Source organism: Oryzias melastigma, linkage group LG13, assembly GCF_002922805.2.
Source record: "Oryzias melastigma strain HK-1 linkage group LG13, ASM292280v2, whole genome shotgun sequence".
NCBI classification, from domain to species: Eukaryota; Metazoa; Chordata; class Actinopteri; order Beloniformes; family Adrianichthyidae; genus Oryzias; species Oryzias melastigma.
The window spans coordinates 32,197,982-32,217,936 of record NC_050524.1 but is presented as its reverse complement, the minus strand read 5'-3'; the positions used below and the strand labels follow the sequence as shown (position 1 = coordinate 32,217,936).

At 38.9% G+C, this 19,955-nt stretch overlaps 2 protein-coding genes across 3 annotated transcripts in view; both read right to left on the bottom strand.

The window, feature by feature from the left end:
• Positions 1-13,116: 13,116 nt before the first annotated feature.
• LOC112149040 (homeodomain-interacting protein kinase 2) lies at positions 13,117-17,142 on the bottom strand. Of its 2 annotated transcripts, none has more exons than XM_024276486.2 (9): positions 16,744-17,142; positions 16,126-16,319; positions 14,567-14,758; positions 14,323-14,498; positions 14,131-14,254; positions 13,942-14,061; positions 13,776-13,868; positions 13,555-13,643; positions 13,117-13,476 (listed from the first exon to the last, which is right to left on the bottom strand). In XM_024276486.2, exons 1-9 carry the CDS (start codon positions 16,781-16,783, stop codon positions 13,215-13,217), a joined length of 1,290 nt encoding a protein of 429 aa, XP_024132254.1. In that variant the 5' UTR covers positions 16,784-17,142; the 3' UTR covers positions 13,117-13,214. The 2 variants fall into 2 exon arrangements, with proteins under 2 accessions (XP_024132254.1, XP_024132253.1); XM_024276485.2 differs by having other exon boundaries at positions 13,555-13,706; positions 16,744-17,133.
• Positions 17,143-19,736: 2,594 nt separating this feature from the next.
• Positions 19,737-19,955, bottom strand: part of LOC112149246 (GRIP and coiled-coil domain-containing protein 2-like) — a 523,867-nt gene continuing 523,648 nt past the window's right edge. Inside the window, exon 2 of the mRNA XM_024276847.2 lies at positions 19,737-19,818. Coding sequence (XP_024132615.1) covers positions 19,813-19,818 — 6 coding nt within the window. The 3' untranslated portion in view covers positions 19,737-19,812. The remainder of the gene's footprint in view (positions 19,819-19,955) is intronic.

Sequence of the window (19,955 nt, the reverse complement as noted above, 5' to 3'; positions counted from 1 at the left end):
CAAATCACTCAATGCATAAAAACATATTAAAGGGTAACCAAACAGGGAGTTGGAGACAGACTCAAATCTCAGCCCAGATTTTAAAAAAAAATGCCAAAAAGGGGGCGGGGCTAGTGGAGCTGGATTGAGTAGCGGAGGTGTGGCTTGGATCTATGATTGACAGTTAGGTTAGCTTTATGTAGGGTCTTCAATATGTAGAGTGGTGTGTCAATGTTAGGGTTTGCAGGTCTGAAGGGGACCCGTGTCTGAGAGTGGTAGAATGCCGCTAGCATCACAGCTAATAAAGGCTAACGTATTAGGCAAACAATCCCAAGGGAAATTTTCAGTGCAAATCCATCACCAGGACGGAGTTTTCTGGATTCATTGCCAATTGAACTTAACGTCCATTTCCCTGACTTCAAAGTCCACCAAAAAGGTGTGTAAGCCAGTAGATTTTTGACAACTGAAGGCAAAACACCTGGCTAAGAGCCATGCTAAAGCTAACAACTGACCGTCACAGAATCAAAGATGGGCGGGGCTTTTATACTGGAGCTGCATAGCATGATGACATTAAACATCAAAATCAAACTGTAATACCTCGTTTCAACCTGTAGGGGGCAGCACACAGGCGGTTTTTGACTATATTTTCAAGAATTAAACGAGTTTAGTTTTAAATTGTCAAAAGTTTGGCAACGACCAACAGACTGCACTTTTAAAGCCCTATTTATAGAGGTCAACAGACAAAAAAAGTTGATTTAGTGTTTGGTTGCACTTTAAATTCATTTTGACATTAATAAAAAAGCATTGTTTTTATTTTACAAAAGTAATTAACAGAAATCAAAATGAAATACAAAAAAAGAGGAGAAATTGAAAGAAGAAGGGACTCTCTGATTGGATGGTGACATTTACAATGATTCAAATGCATCTTCAGTGTCTGCATACTAATAAAGTTTTATGATCAGTACAGAACATATCCAGTATCACTTCATGCCAAATAACCTTGGGTTCAAATGATGAACAAATGTCATCATCCAGTCAGTGATGCCCCATATTACCTACATTTTCCAGTTTCATTATTTTAAATTTCATTTTGATTTCTAGAAATTACTTTTGGTTTCCATAACATTTTATTTTAATTTTTTTGGAATTTCTTTCTGGAATTTTATGATTTCTAAAAGTTTTTTATAGTTTGTTTAACGTTTTTGAACTTTAATGTTTTTGCTTTGAGTGATTTGTTCATATGATTTGCCCTTCAAGGCCACCGTACAAAAAGGATGTTTAAATTAGTATGACTGGTCTAATTTTACCTTCCACTATTAAACTTGTGACACACAATTGTGGAACAGGAGATTTTTTTTTGTTTGTTTTTTTCCTTTGTAGTATTCGAGCTACACGCAGGAATGTTAAAATCCATCCCTGAATGGAAACATTCACAGCTCGGGGGTTGATGACTCCTAACAGATGGAAACTCCATCTGACCCAAGCAGACACTTTTTATCCTCCCCTTTTTGTTTTGTTTTGTTGTTTCGTTCTGGTTTCTACACAATTAAGAGCCTTTTTAAGCTCAGAGTGTGTCGAGTCCCAGACATAATACAACCGTGCCAATAGATGAGAGGGACAGCATGGGACGGGACAGACTTGCTGCAAGGAGCCGAATGCCAGGAATGGTTCAGGGGTCTCTGTGGCACGAGCCTCCAACACTTAACAAGCGCCTCGCAGTTGTCCCAGGCCTTGACCCTGTGTTGTCTTAAAGAAGCATGTGGAGCTTTAGTAAAGGAAAAAGCCTCAAGCCTCATTTTATATTAGACATTTAATGCCAGATTGTCCATTTAATACAAGACAAATTTTGAATGAGTAACATTTTTTTATGTAGCTTAAAAAATGTAGTAATATATTATGAAAATGTTTTTATTCATTTCTGTGCTTTGATACAGTTGAAGGAAGTTTGAGAATTATTGACTGGCAGTTAAATGAATATGAGTTTCAAGCTTCCACTTTGTTTGGTTAGTGACAAGGACACGTTCTGTATTTCCTTGTTCGAGTTACCAGAAGCTGTTGATCATGTGCTTCTGCTGGAAGGCCAAAGAAAATAAAATGAATCATGAAGGACAAAGAGAAGCAGACAACTTTTTATAATAATTAAAAAAAAAATCAAGTTTTGATGTTAAAAGATGAACTGACATTGATAATTACATTTTTTTTCCAAAACTAGAATTACAGAGTGAGCAGACTTATCTCTAGTGTATCTAGCTCCCTGTTTCTTTGAAAGGTGAAGGTTTTCTCTTTTTTCTTGAGGAAATTTAATGCTACCGACTAGGCATCAGCCATCTTCTCTCACAATGCTCTCTTTACTTACCTACTTCTATCTTTTGAGACATCTTTTAAATTTCCTTTTTGTGTGTTTGCATTTGTATCTCTTCTTCTAGCGAGTCAGGCGGCTGCTGTAATTGTGTGTAACTCATGAGGTTTGGTGTAAAACAGGTGGTTGTTGCCCAAATCTATACAAAAAGAATTAATACTGAAGATTGCCCTATTTTCCACTCTATAAGGTGCACTTAAAAGCCTTATTTAAAAAAAAACAAAAAAAACAACTGTTTGCTTATAAGCGCTACACATTAGCTTGCTAGCTAATGTGTAGCGGTCCCTGTCTATTGTTTTTACATGTTGTAAACAAGCTTGGGCGTTACAGGTATTGTGAATATGCTAACGTGGCTAACAGTTCTGAAGTTGCTAAATAAATAATCGAGATTCCGGTTGTGTTTGCTGGTGATTTTTTTGTTTGAATTGCAAACGAGGTTATTGTTAGCTAATGTTAGCTTGTCAGCTAATGTGTAGTCCCTGCCCTGTCTATTGTTTTTGCATGTTGTAAACAAGGTTGGGAGTTGCAGTTATTGTGAATATGCTAACGTGGCTAACACTTCTGTAGTGTGTCACATACCAGCTTTGGGGTAGGGGTCTGCAACACTAGGCTCCGAAGCCGCATGCAGCTCTTTTATCCCTCCATTGTGGCCCTTTGGATGTAAAGAAAAATGTAAAGACTTTGTAAAAATAAAAGAATAGTTAGATATCTGACACATGATGTATTTTTATTTTGAAAGGACCTTGAATGTGCTGCAGTTTAAAGTAATGTAAATTAAAATTGTTACACGTATAGACATAACACTGTTATAATTCAGTTATTGAATATTATTATTGCATAAATGTTGTAAAGCAGAATTTTATAAATAAAGGCGTAATAGCCACATATTATATTTTTCTAAGCCATGAAGTTTTGGTCAGTAAGAAACTGATCCAAATGACTTAATCTTGTGTCAAAGGTTGCAGACTATAGTATGTCTGAATTCCTGCACCACACACTATTTAATGCACTCGCCATTTTCTGAATCTACTATTTCAAAATCGAGTATTCAATTCAATTCAATTTTATTTATATAGCCTTAAATCACAAAGAAAATGTGCCTCATTGGGCTTCATCCAGGTAATTTTATAGATGCAGAAGTTAGTCATAAAATATGAAAAAATAGCTGAAGACTAAACAGACTAAATAAAACTCATCCCTGCCCTTAGACCCTCCCTCTCGGTAAGGAAAAACTCCTAAAAAATCCTGAGTCAGGAAAAAATAAGAAACCTTGAAACTTCCCAGAGGTCTTTGGAAAAAAACAGTTTGTATCGATTCTCACCACTTTGATGAATATAGACCACAATGCATTGCGTTTGAACAATTTTTGACCAAAGAAAATGTGTTTAAAAGTATTTTTTTTAATAAACCATTCACATTTTCAACATGAGAACACACTGGAGTCACAAATCATCATCAGCCTTAGAGTTACTGTGAATCCATTATAGTCTGACTTAACTCTCTCTTAATGTGCCGTATAGTTTTATACATGACTAAAGTTTGAAAAGTGACCTCGTACAAGCCTTGTAATTCAGTGGGCTCTAGTGTGCAGAAAAATACAACATCTATTTCTAGAAGGCAGTTATGGCTTTTTTTTCTTCTCTTGCTTATTGCTTTGCGTGAGTAACTCACACAGTCCTCTTTTATAAAAATACAACAAATGTTCTATCAATTGGTTGACAGTTAAAGGGTCAAAAGTGACAGTGTATTCACAATTTTTCTGCATGGGTTCTAGAATAATATATTTCAAAAAAGTATTTAAGTTCATTTTAGTGATCTTGCTTCAGTGAGTTACGAAATCCTTGTTGATAAAACAAGTGATTCTGTAAGAAAGACTCAAATATTTACACATTTTAGATGAAACTTAGTAACTAAAAATGTTTGGCATAAGAAAAAAAGCTTCAAAACCTGACTCCACGCTGACATGGGTGTCCTTAAATCTTAATGCTCATTATGTTACTGCCTCTAAAAGCCGAACCATCAGGAATCAGCTTTCCACCTTTCAGGCAGTTAATGTGATGGAAATTTGCCAAGAGTAGATTCCATGAAAATTGAGCAGCCTCATGGATCTTGTTGGCCTGGGAATACACAAAATTCCCTCCACACATGATGCGACACTAAACCGTGCTTTGGAAAACATGCCTTTTAATGTTTCCCTAATTGGGAAGGCATTAATCAATTGTGCTCCATCAGCAGAGGCTAATAGGGTCTGTAAGCATCTGCCCACCATCTCGCTTTCTGACCCCAGACCAGCTGGCTCGCAACCCACGCACCGCTGCAAGAAATCACTTTTGACTCCATCCATCAAAGCTGCATTAATATTCGGTCTTAAGCAGCCCACGACTTGGACAGAATTCATGGTCTTAATTACCCCGGGCCCTGGCAGAGGAAGGTGACCGAGGAGAGCAGTCAGTTACCATACACTCCGCCCACTGGCTCTGTCAGGCTTGTCCGCTCTGGCTCGTACGTTTTCTGTACAAAGGACATTGGGGTGGGTTAGGTATCAGAAATCAGGGACAATGGCAACAACTGCACGTCTAATTTGGCCCCTTGTTTATCACAAGTTTGTAATCAGATCTGCTGCACATTGTGGGCGAGCACAATGGAATGGTGATCAGGGGGCTATTGTTTTTCAGGCTAATTAGCCGCTGGCCATGCCACCAAATCCTCTGAGGTGTGCGATCCGGGAGTTAAATCTGGCTAAAAGTGGAACACATCCTTGGTGCTGTTATAAAAAGCCTTACAAGTCCATGGTATTTGGAGATGTATTATATGATGGCCAATTACAATGCTCTCTTGAACAAAGCCGAGGGGCGCTGGGAGTCTGTGCGCAGTTGGTTTTGATCTAATGTGTTCTGTTTATCTTATGTGTGTCTGTGGATGACATAGTCAGGTCCACAATTGTCAGTGCGGTCAAGCTTAAGAGGATACTGTAACAAACGTTGTGGTGTGAAGTATGGCAGCAATTTAGATGTTCATTTTAATCTTTAAAGAATAGAGGTCAAGGATTTCTAACGTTTTTATGATGTTTATTTAAAGTCTGCCTCTGATGAAAATGATGTTTTTTGAGTATTTAACATGTCTGTGTGGCATTTTTCATATGAAAGAGAACAATTATAATAAGAAATCATTTCGTTTTTGGCATTTCCGAGTATTTCTCCTTTTGAATTTCTATCAATCAAACCGTCTTGGACAGACTCTGAATGAATGATCTTCATTCCATCAACAGCTCTGCTGCACATGCACTAAACCCTCATCTGTTCCTAGTGTCTAGTTCAGGTTCTGGAGAAGAGAAGATGGTATCTTCACATTGACTGCAGTCAAATGAGCCGCCGTTCACATTTCTGTGGTCAAATCAGCATCACTGGATTTTTGGTGTGAGTTTCATCCAATACTTACGGTAGCAGGACTGAGAACGCTGGAAAATCTCCACCAGACTCCACGGAGCTTCTTGATGTGACCACGGAAATGTGAACGGCGGCTCATTTGACCGCAGTTGGAAAGGATTGTAAATCAATGAAAGAGCATTTTGATGTTAGCTTTGATTATTTTATCAAGAACTCTGAGAAACCAATGATTGAATGTATTGATCACAGTCAATAAACATTGGAGAATTAGCTAAAAGAGTCTTTGGTGAACTGGAAGGAGAAAGAATCAGGATTTTGGAGGAAGTTCTGTCCATGAAGATCTTCACTTCCTCGTCCCAGCTGACATCCGGATCAGAACCATACGGCTCGACATTACTGATATTGCTTAATAAGGATGTAATGATTCTTTGTGAATTGGTTAAAAAAACGATTCAAATTTGTCACCATGTTCATCGCTTCAGAAAATTAAAAACTTGGTTTGTCTTGGTCTGTGCCTAAATTTATAAAAATGCGGAGGAGATGACATTTCTTCATGCAGCTCGCTGTGAGTGTGAGTGTGTAGTGGACATCTGCACCTTCCGCCTGTGAAATTCTCGCATCACCTTCGGATTTATAAGTTTCACATAAGTCAGTCCCTTCAGGATTTCAGAATGTTTGTTTACAACTATTAGAGCAAATTCAAGCAAACCTGAGATTAATTGCCCACCATGCAACGCTACACTTTTATTGCAAGTTTTCTGCAACTTTGACCGATTTACCGTGACAACAGTCATGGGTGACAACTCAACTTTGCAACTGTTTCCCTTCTGACTTTTTCCCGGGAGCCATGCTCTTTTTAATTAAATCTCTTTAGCTCTCTGTCTTGTTTTCCTGAAACAGATCGTTTGATGTAAGGGCAAAAAGTAAACATATTGGCCTTAAAATACCTTCAATTGATTGTGTTAAGAAACATTTTTTGGGGAAAAAATCTAAATGGCAACTTTAAAACTGTGAATCGAATCAAATCGTGGCTCGACTAAATCGTTACATCCCTATTGCTTGATGTTTTAATGTAGCAGCAGTGAAGATTTACGCTAGTGAGACACAGAGGTATCACAATCAGACATGGTGGGGATCAGGGGCGGGGTTACTCAGCTTAACTCCAAAAGCCACGCCCCCTCAGAGGAGATTTTGGAAACGATCAACATGAAAAATGGCTTGTTAAGACATTTAGGTTGTGGGGTTTTGGTTTAAAACATCATAAACATTTTTTAAATAAAAAAATTGTCATAGGTGGACTTTAAAGACAATTCCACATTCGGCTACACATTCACCTGACAGATGAGAGCATTTCGTCGAAAGCTCCCAGATGCTGAAAAGAACATTCAGCACCCTGCTTGAGAACAGCTACAGCCAGAGAAAGCAATAGTGGCAAACTAGCCCCGAGGAATCCACCTCTGACCCCGCAGCATTAACCCCTGACCTGCAACAGGTGGAGACGGTGTCTTTTCTGCCATTCGAGCGAGGGCCAGGGCCCTTCTCGCATCCGCTTTCCACTCTTTGGAAAAATATTATCATTTTGCCGGGGACCACTTAGAAAAAAGAGGCGATGTAGACGACATGTGAGGTCCAACGGCACATGTTGGTGCGAGCGTAAGTGCTGTGTCTGGGACGAGCGGGGGTCTTGAGAGGGTGACAGGATCAGCAAAACAAACCAAACACCTGTTGTGCGCATATATCTCTTCACAATACTGGGGCTCTAGTGGTAGACGATGCACTTTAACTAAAGTACAGACCAATATAAACAGTCGCCCCATTGCTATGATTATTGTTCTTGGTCAGGGGTCATTGACCTTTAACAGTAAAAGAGCCGTTTGGACTTGTTTCTACTAGAAGTCTTACGTTAGCCTTTAAGAAATCATCGTCTTCAGATGAACGGGGATGTAAAAATCTACATAGTTAATCATTTATGTGCACCTCAGCCATCAATTTATAATTTAACTAATCTAAATTAAATAAATGCTAATTAAGTAATCCTTACTTTAAAGAATTGCTATCATATTTTTCTTTCATTTATGTTTCTTGTTCTTTTTCCCTCTTTGTCCTCAGCAGTCTTACACTGCTAAGTTTTGTTGTTTTAGTTTGGTTTTGGACCTTGGTAGTCTTAGTATGCAGGCTTTGTTTATTTATTTATATTTAGTTAGTTTTGGTTAGGCAGCCCTTAGTCAGCAGTCTCCTTGACTTATTTTATATTTGGTCATGGAGAGATAAAAGAGCCACATGTGGATCTAGACGCCTGTTCTTGGCATTCACCAAAACTTGCCTTTTATTTTGGTACAAATGGGCATCAAGCTATTCATAAACTGTTACAAAGTTTTACAACTGGGACTGTTTTAGAACTTCAACATTGTGTCAAAAAAAAAAAAAATCTCAGAAAATCTTTGATCTGCATCTCTTTATAAACCTGTTGAGAGGAGAACCGGGACAACGGTCCCCCACTAGGTGTCAGCCATCCCTCCCGGGTCTTGTGTTGTGCAGAAGAATGCGCACAAGTGGCCCTCTGAGACTCACTGCAACGTTGCTGTCGGAGGCAAACGAGTTTTAATGGAGAGGTCAGAGGGAGTTCCTCTACAATGGAGCCAAGGGCCAGGTGGCACTTCACAGCGGCCTCGTGTACAGCCATCCTCAGAATGCGACAGAGTGGCGTCGGCAAATTTGCCTCTGATCAAACAGGGGGGAGGGGGTGGGAGTGATGGCATCGCCAAATGCTGGGGGGGACTAAGGTGCTGGCATGCCGAGCAGCTCTGGTGTCTGAAAGGAACTGCAGCAAACACGGCCGAACTGTTAGGAATAAAGTTACTGGACAGACCAGAAATAATCTGGCTTTCCTGCTAATATCACTGTGTTGTATCATCAAGACTCCTACAGTAAACGGATCATCTTGAGGAGAATGATTTCAAGGATGTCAGGGTAACGTTTGGTCTGGTCGTGATTCAGTAATGCCATCTACTGGCGGCACGCTGCGTCACCCTCTGAAGATGCAATCAGAAAACCCAAGAGAGGAAATCACTGTTTACACATCTATCCCTCCAACCTGTTCATGAGATGGACTTGGTGTTGCACATTAGAGATATTAGTTTGTCCATCTTTCAGTCATTTATCTTCAGTTAATGGAGCTCATGGAGAGACGAGGACTAATTAGGCCGCATGTGGTCCGTAAAGTGGCTCTGTCATCTAGCAGCCATTGAAGAGAACAAACACTCCCTTGCCACTCTCAGCTGTTCCAGAGATTTTGGAATAACATTTTCAAACACCAGCTGTCTTGTGGTTTCCAGTGGGCAATCCCTTAAAACCGCAAGCCTTGCAGGACAGCGTCTGTCTGCCTCAAGTCGTGGATAATGTAACCAGAACCTGTTTTTGTCTTGTGTGCAAGAGATTGAAAAAAAAGAAAAAAAAAAAGGAAAATCTCTGGAGGATGAGGATTTAATGTACTACCAAGCAGCTTGATAATTAATTAGATTCAAAACTAGTTAGATTTAATATTTAAAAAGTATATTACTTATGTAGCTTTAATGATGTTTTGTCTTTAGGTTCCATCATTTCATGCTATAGTCTCCATTTCAACCCAACATATAAATTCAGAATAAATAATACAGAATAAACAAAACATGCAGTGGTAGGGCGGTCGACTCCTGATCGGAAAATTGCGGGTTCGATTCCTGCTTTGCCCGCCCATGTGTCAAAGTTTCCTTGGGCAAGACCACTAACCCCGAGGTTGGCGCCAGTGTGTGAATGTGTGCGTGCATCGGTAAATGGGTCTATACCACCTACATGCTGTTACGCAAGTACTCGAGAAAACCAATGAGTGCTAAATTCCCGCCTTTGTAGACTCCAAGAAAGCCCTCAACTCCATTAAACACACAGCAGTCTTCAGGACGCTTAAACACCATGGAGTTGACCAAAACCTAATCGAGACATCCAGAGGAGGAGCAAGAACGAACTGACCTCCAGGACTTTGGCAGGGAGATCCACTAGCAGCAGTAATGTTTACAGCACAGGAAGAGATTTTCAAGAGAGTAAATATTGAAACAGGCATCAAAATAAACAGAGAAAAATTAAACAACCTGAGATTCACAGATGACATCATCATCTACAGAAAGTCCAAAATCTGCTTGATAACCTGAATATAGAAGGAAAGAGGGACGGAATGGAGATGAACAAAAAGAAAACAAAGATCATGTGCAATAACATAGCCAAAAAACAAACAAAAAAAGACTCAGTTGATGGGAAGTTGAGGAATGCAAGTATTACTAATATTGCTGACATCTGGAAACGAGACGACTAAAGAGATTGAGGACCGGATGACAGAAGGATGGAGACGTTTTGGGCAGTACAGCACATTCATGAAAGACCAAAAAATGTCTAAATGCTTGAAAAATAAGATATAACAAGGAAAGACAAAATCCGTAATTAAATACGTTAAAAAACAAAAGTGAAGAGGCAAAAAGTAGGTGGGCGGGGCTTCTTCCCAGAATGGATACCAAAAAGTGGGCTAGGAAAGAAGTGGAACGGACTCCAAGAGATGGAAAAAGAGCAAGGGGGGACCAAAGCAGAGGAGAGACGATGTTGAGGAGAATCCAGAAGAACCTGGACGTATGTGGCATAAGACCGCCAAAAATGGAGACATTTGTGGGGGCTCCCCGCCAGAAGTGGCGAGACAGGCTAAAATGATGATGATATGATTTCCTTTACTGACAAACAAAATACCGAGACCAGTTCATTTTTAGTTTAAATGATTAATTAACATGTAAATAAATGATTAATTAATAAATAAATTCCTGTATTTTATTTTGAAAGTTTATTCCCCTGTCTTTAAACTTCCTGAAACATCATACAAACAAGAGCGCGACCTTTATAGCCCTCTACTGTAGAAGACTATTAGAGTATACTACCAAAAAAAACTACATGTAAGCTACACTGCGTTGAATAATTTGTCTTTTCTGAGCATATTTGATTCAAGCAGTAATTTTGTTTTACACCTGCATCCTTTAATTTAAACACACACACCTTCCTGAAGGCCACTTCTGCCGTTTGTCTGTTCTGAGTTGCCACGCTCATTTGCACCTTAGTGTGTCTGTGTGTGAAATTCATAATTTCACGTTTGTAATCTGAAACAAGGCTGTAATCCTCAAACAGTGGTTATCGCCTAGCCTGCAGTAAGCCACAATTATACGAGGCCGTATATTGATGTAAAACTAGGCAAGCAGCTGTTTGGTATCAGCGTGTTGATTTTTTTATGTGCCTGATTCGCTCATCACTGGAATATTTAACACACACTTACTGATTTATTTTCCTTTTACGTGTTTTGGCTATTGCTAAGTATTCCACCGCAGGTATTCGGTTGTAGAAGAGATGGAGGTAACGTGTGCTCAGTGGATCTAGTTTAATAGACAGATGAATGTGTTTTATGGAAAGCCGTCGTGCCCATAAAAACATCTATGAAATAAAATAAGGAGCATGATTAAAAAAAAGCTTGTCAAAATCCCATTCAGGTTTTCCTCATATCCGATTAAAGATTCCGGATCTTTAAGACTTCCTTCATATTTTCCATGTTCCTGCATTGACTTTAACCACAATAAAGAATTTCACATTCACTTTAATAAAACAGTACTTCTGAATATAGGAGATTCAACAATTGTATCTCAATGACTTTGATCAATATTATTGTGTTTTTTGGACAGTCCAGCTTCCTATAGCAGTCTAAAAATAAGCCTGATATGTTAGTTGCAGATTCTGATTTGTTGGTGTAAATAAGCATGCAGTTTTATGACGATGGACACGTTCAGGATGTACCCCGCCTTAGCCCAACGCTGGCTGGGTTAGGCTCCAGCAACCCCATTAGGTGGATGGATGTAAGTGAAAGAACACAGCTGTGAAAGACTAAAATGAGAAATGAAAAGAATTGTAACAAATATATATATTTGACATATTTTTAGTTTCAAATGCCTCTGATGAATCCCATTTGTATTTAAGCCTGTCATAGCAGGTAACTTCATTTGGAGGTTTGGGGGTTTTCAGTTATTTTATCATACCGAACCCAGCCCAGTCATGAAGACAAAAAAAAAAAAAAAGATTAAGGATTTTGGGGAAAAAAATAAAGTTTCTAGCTCATTCCTGTGGCAACTTACGGTTCTGTATAGAATTAACTGCAACGCACAGTTCTGCCACTAGGGGGAGCAAACGAAAAGCAGCAAACGCAGGAAAATGTTTTTTTTAGACATTTCTTTGTATTTTGCACACTTGAATAACATTGTGTTGTTACACAGGATTTTAAACCTGATGTTGACGACCTGGTGAAGGCCAAAACGTGCTAATTTTCAGGAGAGAAAATTCTTATCTTCACAAATGATTGCAAGTTGAATTTAGTTTAATTTCTCACACATTTTTCACATTTATATTTTAGGCGAGGTGTTTTTTTTTCTTTTCTTTCTATAGCCACCTCTTGAGTTTACTGTCAGGATTGCCTCAATTTTAGATGTAAAATATTCAATCTGTGTATAAACCATTTTTTTTAAGGGAGATCCATTGTATTTGAAATCCATCGGCCTCTGTGAATGAATGTGTAATAATTGAAGTAAACTACTAGGTTGTTTGAGGAATTATTTCCAACTGAGAATAAAAAAATAAAAAATACATAAAGATGCAAATTTCTCACTTGAGATCAGATGATTTTGACACCCTATGGCTTATATGATTATTGTGAAAAAGTTTGAAGGATGAAATGATGAAGTTGAAGAAGGAGCAGCATTTTTGAGATCCCTACCTCATCAGCACGATCAAAACTTTCCTTAGGAACTTAGTCCTGCCCTGCCCTGCAGTTCATCATGATTCCACTAGGGGTAGTAGAAGCACCTCTTCCAATTTCAAAATGGCTGCTACCATGAAATCTCCAAAACACTTTTGGTGGAAATTTACTAAACTTTACAGTGAGAATAAGTTTTATAACTATTATTATTAATTTTTTTAAAAGACGACTTGTTTTGAAAAAGTTAATTTTGCTTATAATTATCTGCTAATATCACAGTGACACCATGTGAAAAATGTGTGAATCAAATATGAATCAGTGGGTAAATAAAGTGATTTATAATTGATGCTATCTACTGTATATATCTCATGAATATTTTATTTATTTATTTTTTTTGCATTTCATGAAAGAGCTTAAAAAACATATTTTTTCCATTTTTTATGTCAATTCTTTGATGTATTGGGCTCTACAGGGGTTTATCTCTGTATTAGGACAATGTGGATGTTTATTGCAGCTGGACGTCCAGATGTTTCATGATCTGGGCTTGCATGATATTTTACAGAACCTTTGATAAATAAGCACAATAATCAAGCTTTTTTGTCTTTATACTTTGCTTTTAGATAAAATTATTGCAATTGTTCTCAAGAAGAGGACAAGCAAAAATGTGGTCTACATAACGGTGCAGTTAAGTTAAAGAGTCCTCGTACTCCACGATGGGGGACCAGCAGCAAAAAAGAGAGTTCTTCATTCCTCTGAAGAATCGGTGAAACCTCTCCAGCAAATTGTTGGATGGATCTGACAGATCATCGGTCATGCTCCAGTAAGCCATTGATTCAAATACAGAGTCCGATCCTTCTTCGTCTGCCTCATAGCCTAGAGAGGAATCCAGCCCTTCATCAGAGTTCTCCTCTGAGCTGCAGGATGTAGTGAGTTTGGAGGGAGTAAAGCTGGATGGTGACAAACAGGAAATCAAGAAGTTGATCAATCGAAGCTCCACATGCATCAGCTGTCTAGGAATGGCTTACCACTCTGTGCTCAAGAGGGACCCGGTGAAAAAGGGCTGCTGCAGAGCATCACTGGGAGAGATTCTCTGATCCCCGTCAAGGTGCAGAAGCTGTTTCAAGAGGTCCACAAAAGCTAATCTGTCCGCGGGTTCAGCATTCTTTTTTGGATACATCTGAGTTTAACATCAGAGGAGTTGGTTTGATGCAGAACTGGATTCAGTTTGTAGACACCAGAAACTTACATCAACTAGACCATCAAAGGATTTGGGTTGCACTGAAGAGCTCCCACACCGTTCGTCTTCAGTGTTGTTTTTAGTAGAATATTCCTCTGCAGTCTGAAGAAACAAAATGTAAGTGAGTGTGTTTTAGGAAAAAGGATAATAAAATCCGGGAGGGAGGAAGTCTCACCATGAGCCTCCACGTTTCCCCCTCAGCTGTTTCCTCCTGGATGAAGAACTTCTCTGAATACTGTCCAGCGAGGAGCAGACGATCCTCCGGCTGACCCAGAAGTTCAACAATGTGCCTCATCTGCAGACAGAACATCCACTCACTACCTCCGCTGACCTTCTGCCTATAGTTGACAGTGGAACCTCTTACCATCTGATATTCACTGGTGACGGAGAAGAAGTTATCCCCCACGTAGAGGAAGAGAAGGACGCAGCCCAATCCCCACACGTCTATAGCCTCGGTGAAGGGGAGGCCGAGAGATACTTCTGGAGCTCTGAAGAGGAAAATCCAGCGGGATATCACAGACATAAAAACGTTTGGGACAACCATGACTGAACCCACCTGTATCCCACCGGCGAAACCATATAACCGGGCTGGACCTGAGAGGCAAGAACAGCCAACCCGAAGTCGACTAATTTAATCCTGATATCCCCTTTGCTGACAATCATGACGTTATCGGGTTTGATGTCCGTGTGCAGGACACCCAGACTCTTCAGGGCATCCAGGGCAACCAGCAGCTGGAGACACAAAACCACAGATATTGACTTCAAATTCAGCACAACGTCTGCAGAACAATCATACAAACCTGCTTTGCGATTGGTCGGATCCTAAAGAGGGCCATGGGGTTCTCGCCCATCTGCAGAATCAGCTGGTACAGATCCAACTCCAGCATTTCAAAGGCAAGACATTTATATCCCAAATGCTGGAACGTCTCTAAAAACCTGACCAGGTTACACTGGTCTGGGTTTAGGACGCTAATGAGCTTCAGGATGCTAACCTGAGGGACAAAGAGTGAGACATTAACTGTTTCAGATCAACTAATAACTGTTTCAACATTAAACTACAAGTCTTCAAACTGTGTAAAAAAGCATAGAATTCACAAAAAAATCATTTTTTTCCCACTGTACTTAAAAAAAATCTGTGTATTTGTATAATTCATTAACTATACACAATAGTGTAAATGCTTTGAAGCATTCACACTATTGTGATTCTCCTGCGCCTTTCGGCACCTAAAATTTAGTCACACTTTCAACAATTTCAGTAAGCTTGTTCAGGACATTACTGCTTGTACTTTTGCTAGTTATAAACATCATAGTTTTTGAAGTATTTAGCAAAATATGCCCCATAGGAAATAAACGAGAAATTGCTAAATCCTTCAAATAATTTGTGAGCTTCTGTAAACAAATCCAGCTTTAGAAAAATCATTCAAACTTTAAAATGTTCATCAACTATTGAGTTTTTAGGGTAAATTGTTAGCTTTTATTTTTGCAACCTGCTAGCTATTTTTGGCTAATTTATACATTTTTCCAGTTTTTATGGTGAATTGGAATTTAGTAAATATTTTAGCATCATGCAAGCTGTTTTGGCAAAATTAGACCTATTTTTCCAGTTTATTTTTAATACAATTTGGAGTTTAGCCAATATGTTACCATTATGCTAGCTGTTTTGGTAATATAGACATTTTTCCAGTTTTTCTTATATAATTTCAAGCTTAGCTAATATTTTAGCATTATGTTAGCTGTTCTGGCAAAATGACACATTTGTACAGTTTTCTTAGAATAATTTGGAGTTTAGCTAATATTTTAGCATTTTGCTGGTTGTTTTGGCAAAACGAGATTTTTTTCCAGATTTTTTAAAATTTAGGATAATTTGGAGTTTATCAACAATATTTTATCATTATGGTAGGTGTTTTAGGCAAAATAGAAATTTTTCGGGTTTTATTTTTCATATCATTTGAAGCTTAGCTAATATTTTAGCATTATGCTAGCTGTTCTGGCAAAAAGAGACATTTTTCCAGTTTTCTTAGAATAATTTGGAGTTTAGCAAATATTTTAGCAATATAGTAGCTGTTTGGTAAAATTATACATTATTCCTGTTTTTTTATGTGACTAATTTGGCATTTAGCTAATATTTGAGCAAACCTTCAGCTTCAGCACTTCAGCATTTTTAGCTATCAGCACTAACATCTTCAGCAGCCACATTCAGCTTGCAGCGTTCACACTAGCATTATCGCAGGTAAAGCTATATATCTAGTTTTGAAGGTACAGAGCAATGTCTGTATGGGTATTTCTTGGCTTACAGTGACCGCATTCAAACAGAAGAATAAGACTCGAAAAAAATAACTCGAAGAGCCATCAGACAGACCTCCTTCTCTGCGTCCTGGTCAGAATTAGTGTCTTTTTTAAGGATTTTTACAGCCACTGTTTCATTGGTTCCCCTATTCAGACATCGGGCAACTCTGCCAAAATAGCCTTCACCAATGAACTGCATAACGGAGTAAGAAGTGGAGCTGCTCAGCAACGTCTGACCAACGAAGATCCCGGCTGCTCTTGGAGGGACTGTGGAGAGAGAGTGGACACAGAAACGTCCAAGTCTGAGACTCATCAGTGAACACTGCACACACAAAAAGTTCTACATATTCTCAAGTAATGTTTTAGAAAAAAATATACTCAAAAAGTGTTTTGAGCACGGTTTTTTTGATTTGAGTGAAAAATGTGGCATCAGTTTTGAGGGAACAATGATGACTCAGCACATCTGCAGCAAAATGTTAAAATCTTTGCAACTAAACAAACTTCTCGTTGGCTTCAAAAGCAGAAGTGATAGTGGGAACAATGAAAAAAAAAAAATCAAATATCTGATTATGTTGAAGAGAAAAACAGTGTCTTTGTAACAAGTTATCCTATCAAAATATGTGATTTTAAAAGAGTAGTTTGTAAATGTTCAGTCACCTGTATATCTAGAGGAAACGTTCAGCAGTTTTACCTGTTGGCCCTGATGTTTCCTCATTTGAGTTGGATGACATGTCTCCGTCTGTCTAATTGCAGCTCAGATCAACTTGAAGATGAAACTTCAGAGTACAAGCTTTCAATTCAGCTAAAATAGTTGGTTTTCTCCAACGCTTCCTGCATCAAAAATGCACCTTGCATGGCCTTGCAGGTGGAATGACAGTAAGTCAGCCGAGTCACCAAAAAAAAAAAAACCTGATTTATAAGATATTGTTAAGAGCTGTGAGGTTTCATAGAACTTTTGGGTTCTATGTAACTCCTTCTCATACAAACTACAACAGACTACCTAATAAACATGTTTTGATTTGTAAATTTACTCCACAGCAGTCTACAGAGACTTAACTTTGCTGTTAATGGCAGTCATTTTTTTAAACCGTGAGTGCTTTCCAGATTTTTCCTGAAGTTTGTTGCTACAGTTGCCATGACGATAACCTTTTGGTAGAAAGTTACAAAGGCCTTTCTAGTTTATAGACAAGTCTCTAGTTTACTGTTCATATATATTTTTTATTATCATTTGACAACTACTACAGTTTATCTGTTGGAATATTTTTCATTGAAAGCAGTTTTTTGTAAATTTATCTAAATATATTCCACAAACAATTATGTGGTTTTGGCATTACTTCCTGTTCCAGCTTTTATTTTGACACCAGGACTTCCTGTTTCACCATTCTCAATGATTGGGTCTAAATTCACTCATTACTTTCCTTTTTTTTACTTTATTGAGCAAAATGCAAGTATACAACATGAGATATAATCCAGTATACAATTTACAATCATATCTAATTTACGAATCCGACTCTAAATGAGGGTCCACGCTAAGAGAACCTGCTTATGGAAGGATGGGAGTTTTGTGGGGAGTTTCTCAACATTACAGCTGCAATTCAAAATAGAATTAAAGCCTCCAGAACGGGAGATAATCGGGAGATAATTGTTTTCATCAATCCAAAGCCCTCAGCATTTGTTCAGGAGGTTTGCAGCTGCATCTGCAAAAACTCTCTATGTAATCGTGTAGTTCTACAACCAGACCCCTCCGGCAGCCAGGACCAAGCTCCTGCTCTGGTAGCAGAGGTGGGACCAAGTCATTGTTTTGCAAGTCCCAAGTCAAAAGCACTCAAGTCCCAAGTCGAGTCACAAGTCAACACCAACAAGTCTCAAGTCTCGTCACAAGTCCTACTATTAATGTTTCAAGTCATTTCAAGTCATTTATAAAACAATGTAATATTAATTACACAGATCATGTGTGCTTTTATGAACTGTATTTTGCAAGCATTTTAGCTAAATTCCCACTGAGTTGATGCATCCCCGCCTCAAAAATCCAAAATAATTTATCTATAACAAAAAAGCAGTTAACCACATTTGAAATGTGGTAAGATGGAGACGGCAGGGAACCAGGGTAGTCTGGATATTTAAGGGGTCATACCATGATTTTCTTAAGCCTTTCAGAGTGAACTATATCCATATATATGATCATAGATCACCTTTGGAACACTAAAAAACACATTTATGAAATACTACCAGCTATTTTTTTTAGTTTTTGTCCTATCCGGAAGTAAAACTACTAAATTCCTGACGCTCAGCCTGCTGCTGCGTGTGGCTGCCGCCCTTTTGATTTCATTCTAGAGCCAGCAGTGTGTATTCGTTTTTCCCTCAAAAATAAATATCCATTTTTTTCAAGGATGGATGCACACACCATATATCTGCCCTTAGTAGGCCCAGCCATCGCTACACTTCTTCACAACAAAAATACACTCGACGACTGGGGGGTCTTAAAGGAGTCCCGCGTCTAAAGTAACAAACTGAGCTGGAACTTATTGAAGACAGGACACAACTGGAAGATATACAATACTCTGCATCTAAAATGAAAGTTTTGCTGATCACCACTAGCTCTGTGGAGAAATTGGGTGTTGGTGTGAGACTGGGGGCGGAGCTATCAGAGCAAACTCTTCCTGAAAGTTGTGACATCAGATCTTGAGGACCCACTCGCTTTCGTGGGTGTGGAGGGGCTGCTGCTAAGACCGGAGTTTGTAGAGGATAACTCAGAAATACATGAATGAATCAAAATACCACTTTGGAGTTCTTTATTTTATTCAAAAAATCTACAACTAGAACTCAACAACAGTCCAGACTGCAGCTCGCTTCAACTGTCGGTACCTGTCAGCTGACGGAGGAGTCCCACAAACCAACCAGGCTCTCAAGGACCCCTTCTTAAGATGAATGGTGACCCTGACTTTGGTGTACATCAACAGATTCAAGGAATTCTACCATGTAGGTCAACCCAGCAGTGGAGGTTGGAGTTAATCCAAACACAACTGATCAGAAGTAAAACTTATGTTTGTGATGATTTGGTTTGGGTCTATTCCGGTGACCTTCCTGGCAGAACCCTCTGCATTTACCCGGACTTGGGACCGGCACACAGAGACACTGGATTGTGTCCCTGGTGGTTGCATTATTCTGCCAAAAAATGGCATTTGAAGAAACCAAATGCCATTTTTTGTTGTAGTTTTGTCCTCAGCCTGCTGTCCAGTCTTTTTCTTTTAAATCAAGGCTGCCTACATTAACCTTTTGAAGGGTGTTACGGCTGTGGCCGTATTTGGTTTTGTCTTTCTTTTTGGTGCGGTGTATTTTTGTTTGAGTGGGACTCCTGTGTGTTTGTGGATCTTTGTTTGTGTGTGTCCCACTCTGTGTTTAGTGTTGGCTAGGTTGAGTTAAGTGAAGCTGTAGGGGTGAACTGCCATTTTGTTTAGTAAATCTTTTCTCCTGTTTCTGTTAGTCCAGGGATGTTAGTGTTTGTCTTTCTTTTATCTTTTCTTTTGCAGGTAAGCTCCCTGCGTTGAGTTAGTTGGGGTTTTGTTTGTTATTTTGGCCTTGGTTCACCCTGAAGCCTTTTGCTTCACATTTAGTTATTGTTTTACTGTTTTTGTCTTGTAAATAAATTTGTTACTTTTTATGGAGAGGTATGTGGTGTTTTTGTTACACATTTCTTCTTTAATTTACCTTTATGTTACGCCCCAGAACCCCTAGACTGAATGGGGCGTAACAAAGGGTCCTAGACCTGCCGGAAACAGAGACACTGGATTGTGTCCCTGCTGGTTGTATTATTCTGCCAAAAAATGGCATTTGAAGAAACCAAATGCCATTTTTTGTTTTAGTTTTGTCCTCAGCCTGCTGCCCGGTCTTTTTTTTTTTTTT

What these genes read in the sequence shown, in the direction of transcription:
- LOC112149040 (XM_024276485.2), bottom strand. Translation starts at nt 16,783, where the DNA reads ATGTCATCCAACTCAAATGAGGAAACATCAGGGCCAACAG. An exon ending in TCACCAGTGAATATCAGATG is followed by an intron (nt 14,062 to 14,130) that starts GTAAGAGGTTCC and finishes TTCTGTCTGCAG; the next exon opens with ATGAGGCACATTGTTGAACT. An exon ending in GGGAAACGTGGAGGCTCATG is followed by an intron (nt 13,869 to 13,941) that starts GTGAGACTTCCT and finishes TTGTTTCTTCAG; the next exon opens with ACTGCAGAGGAATATTCTAC.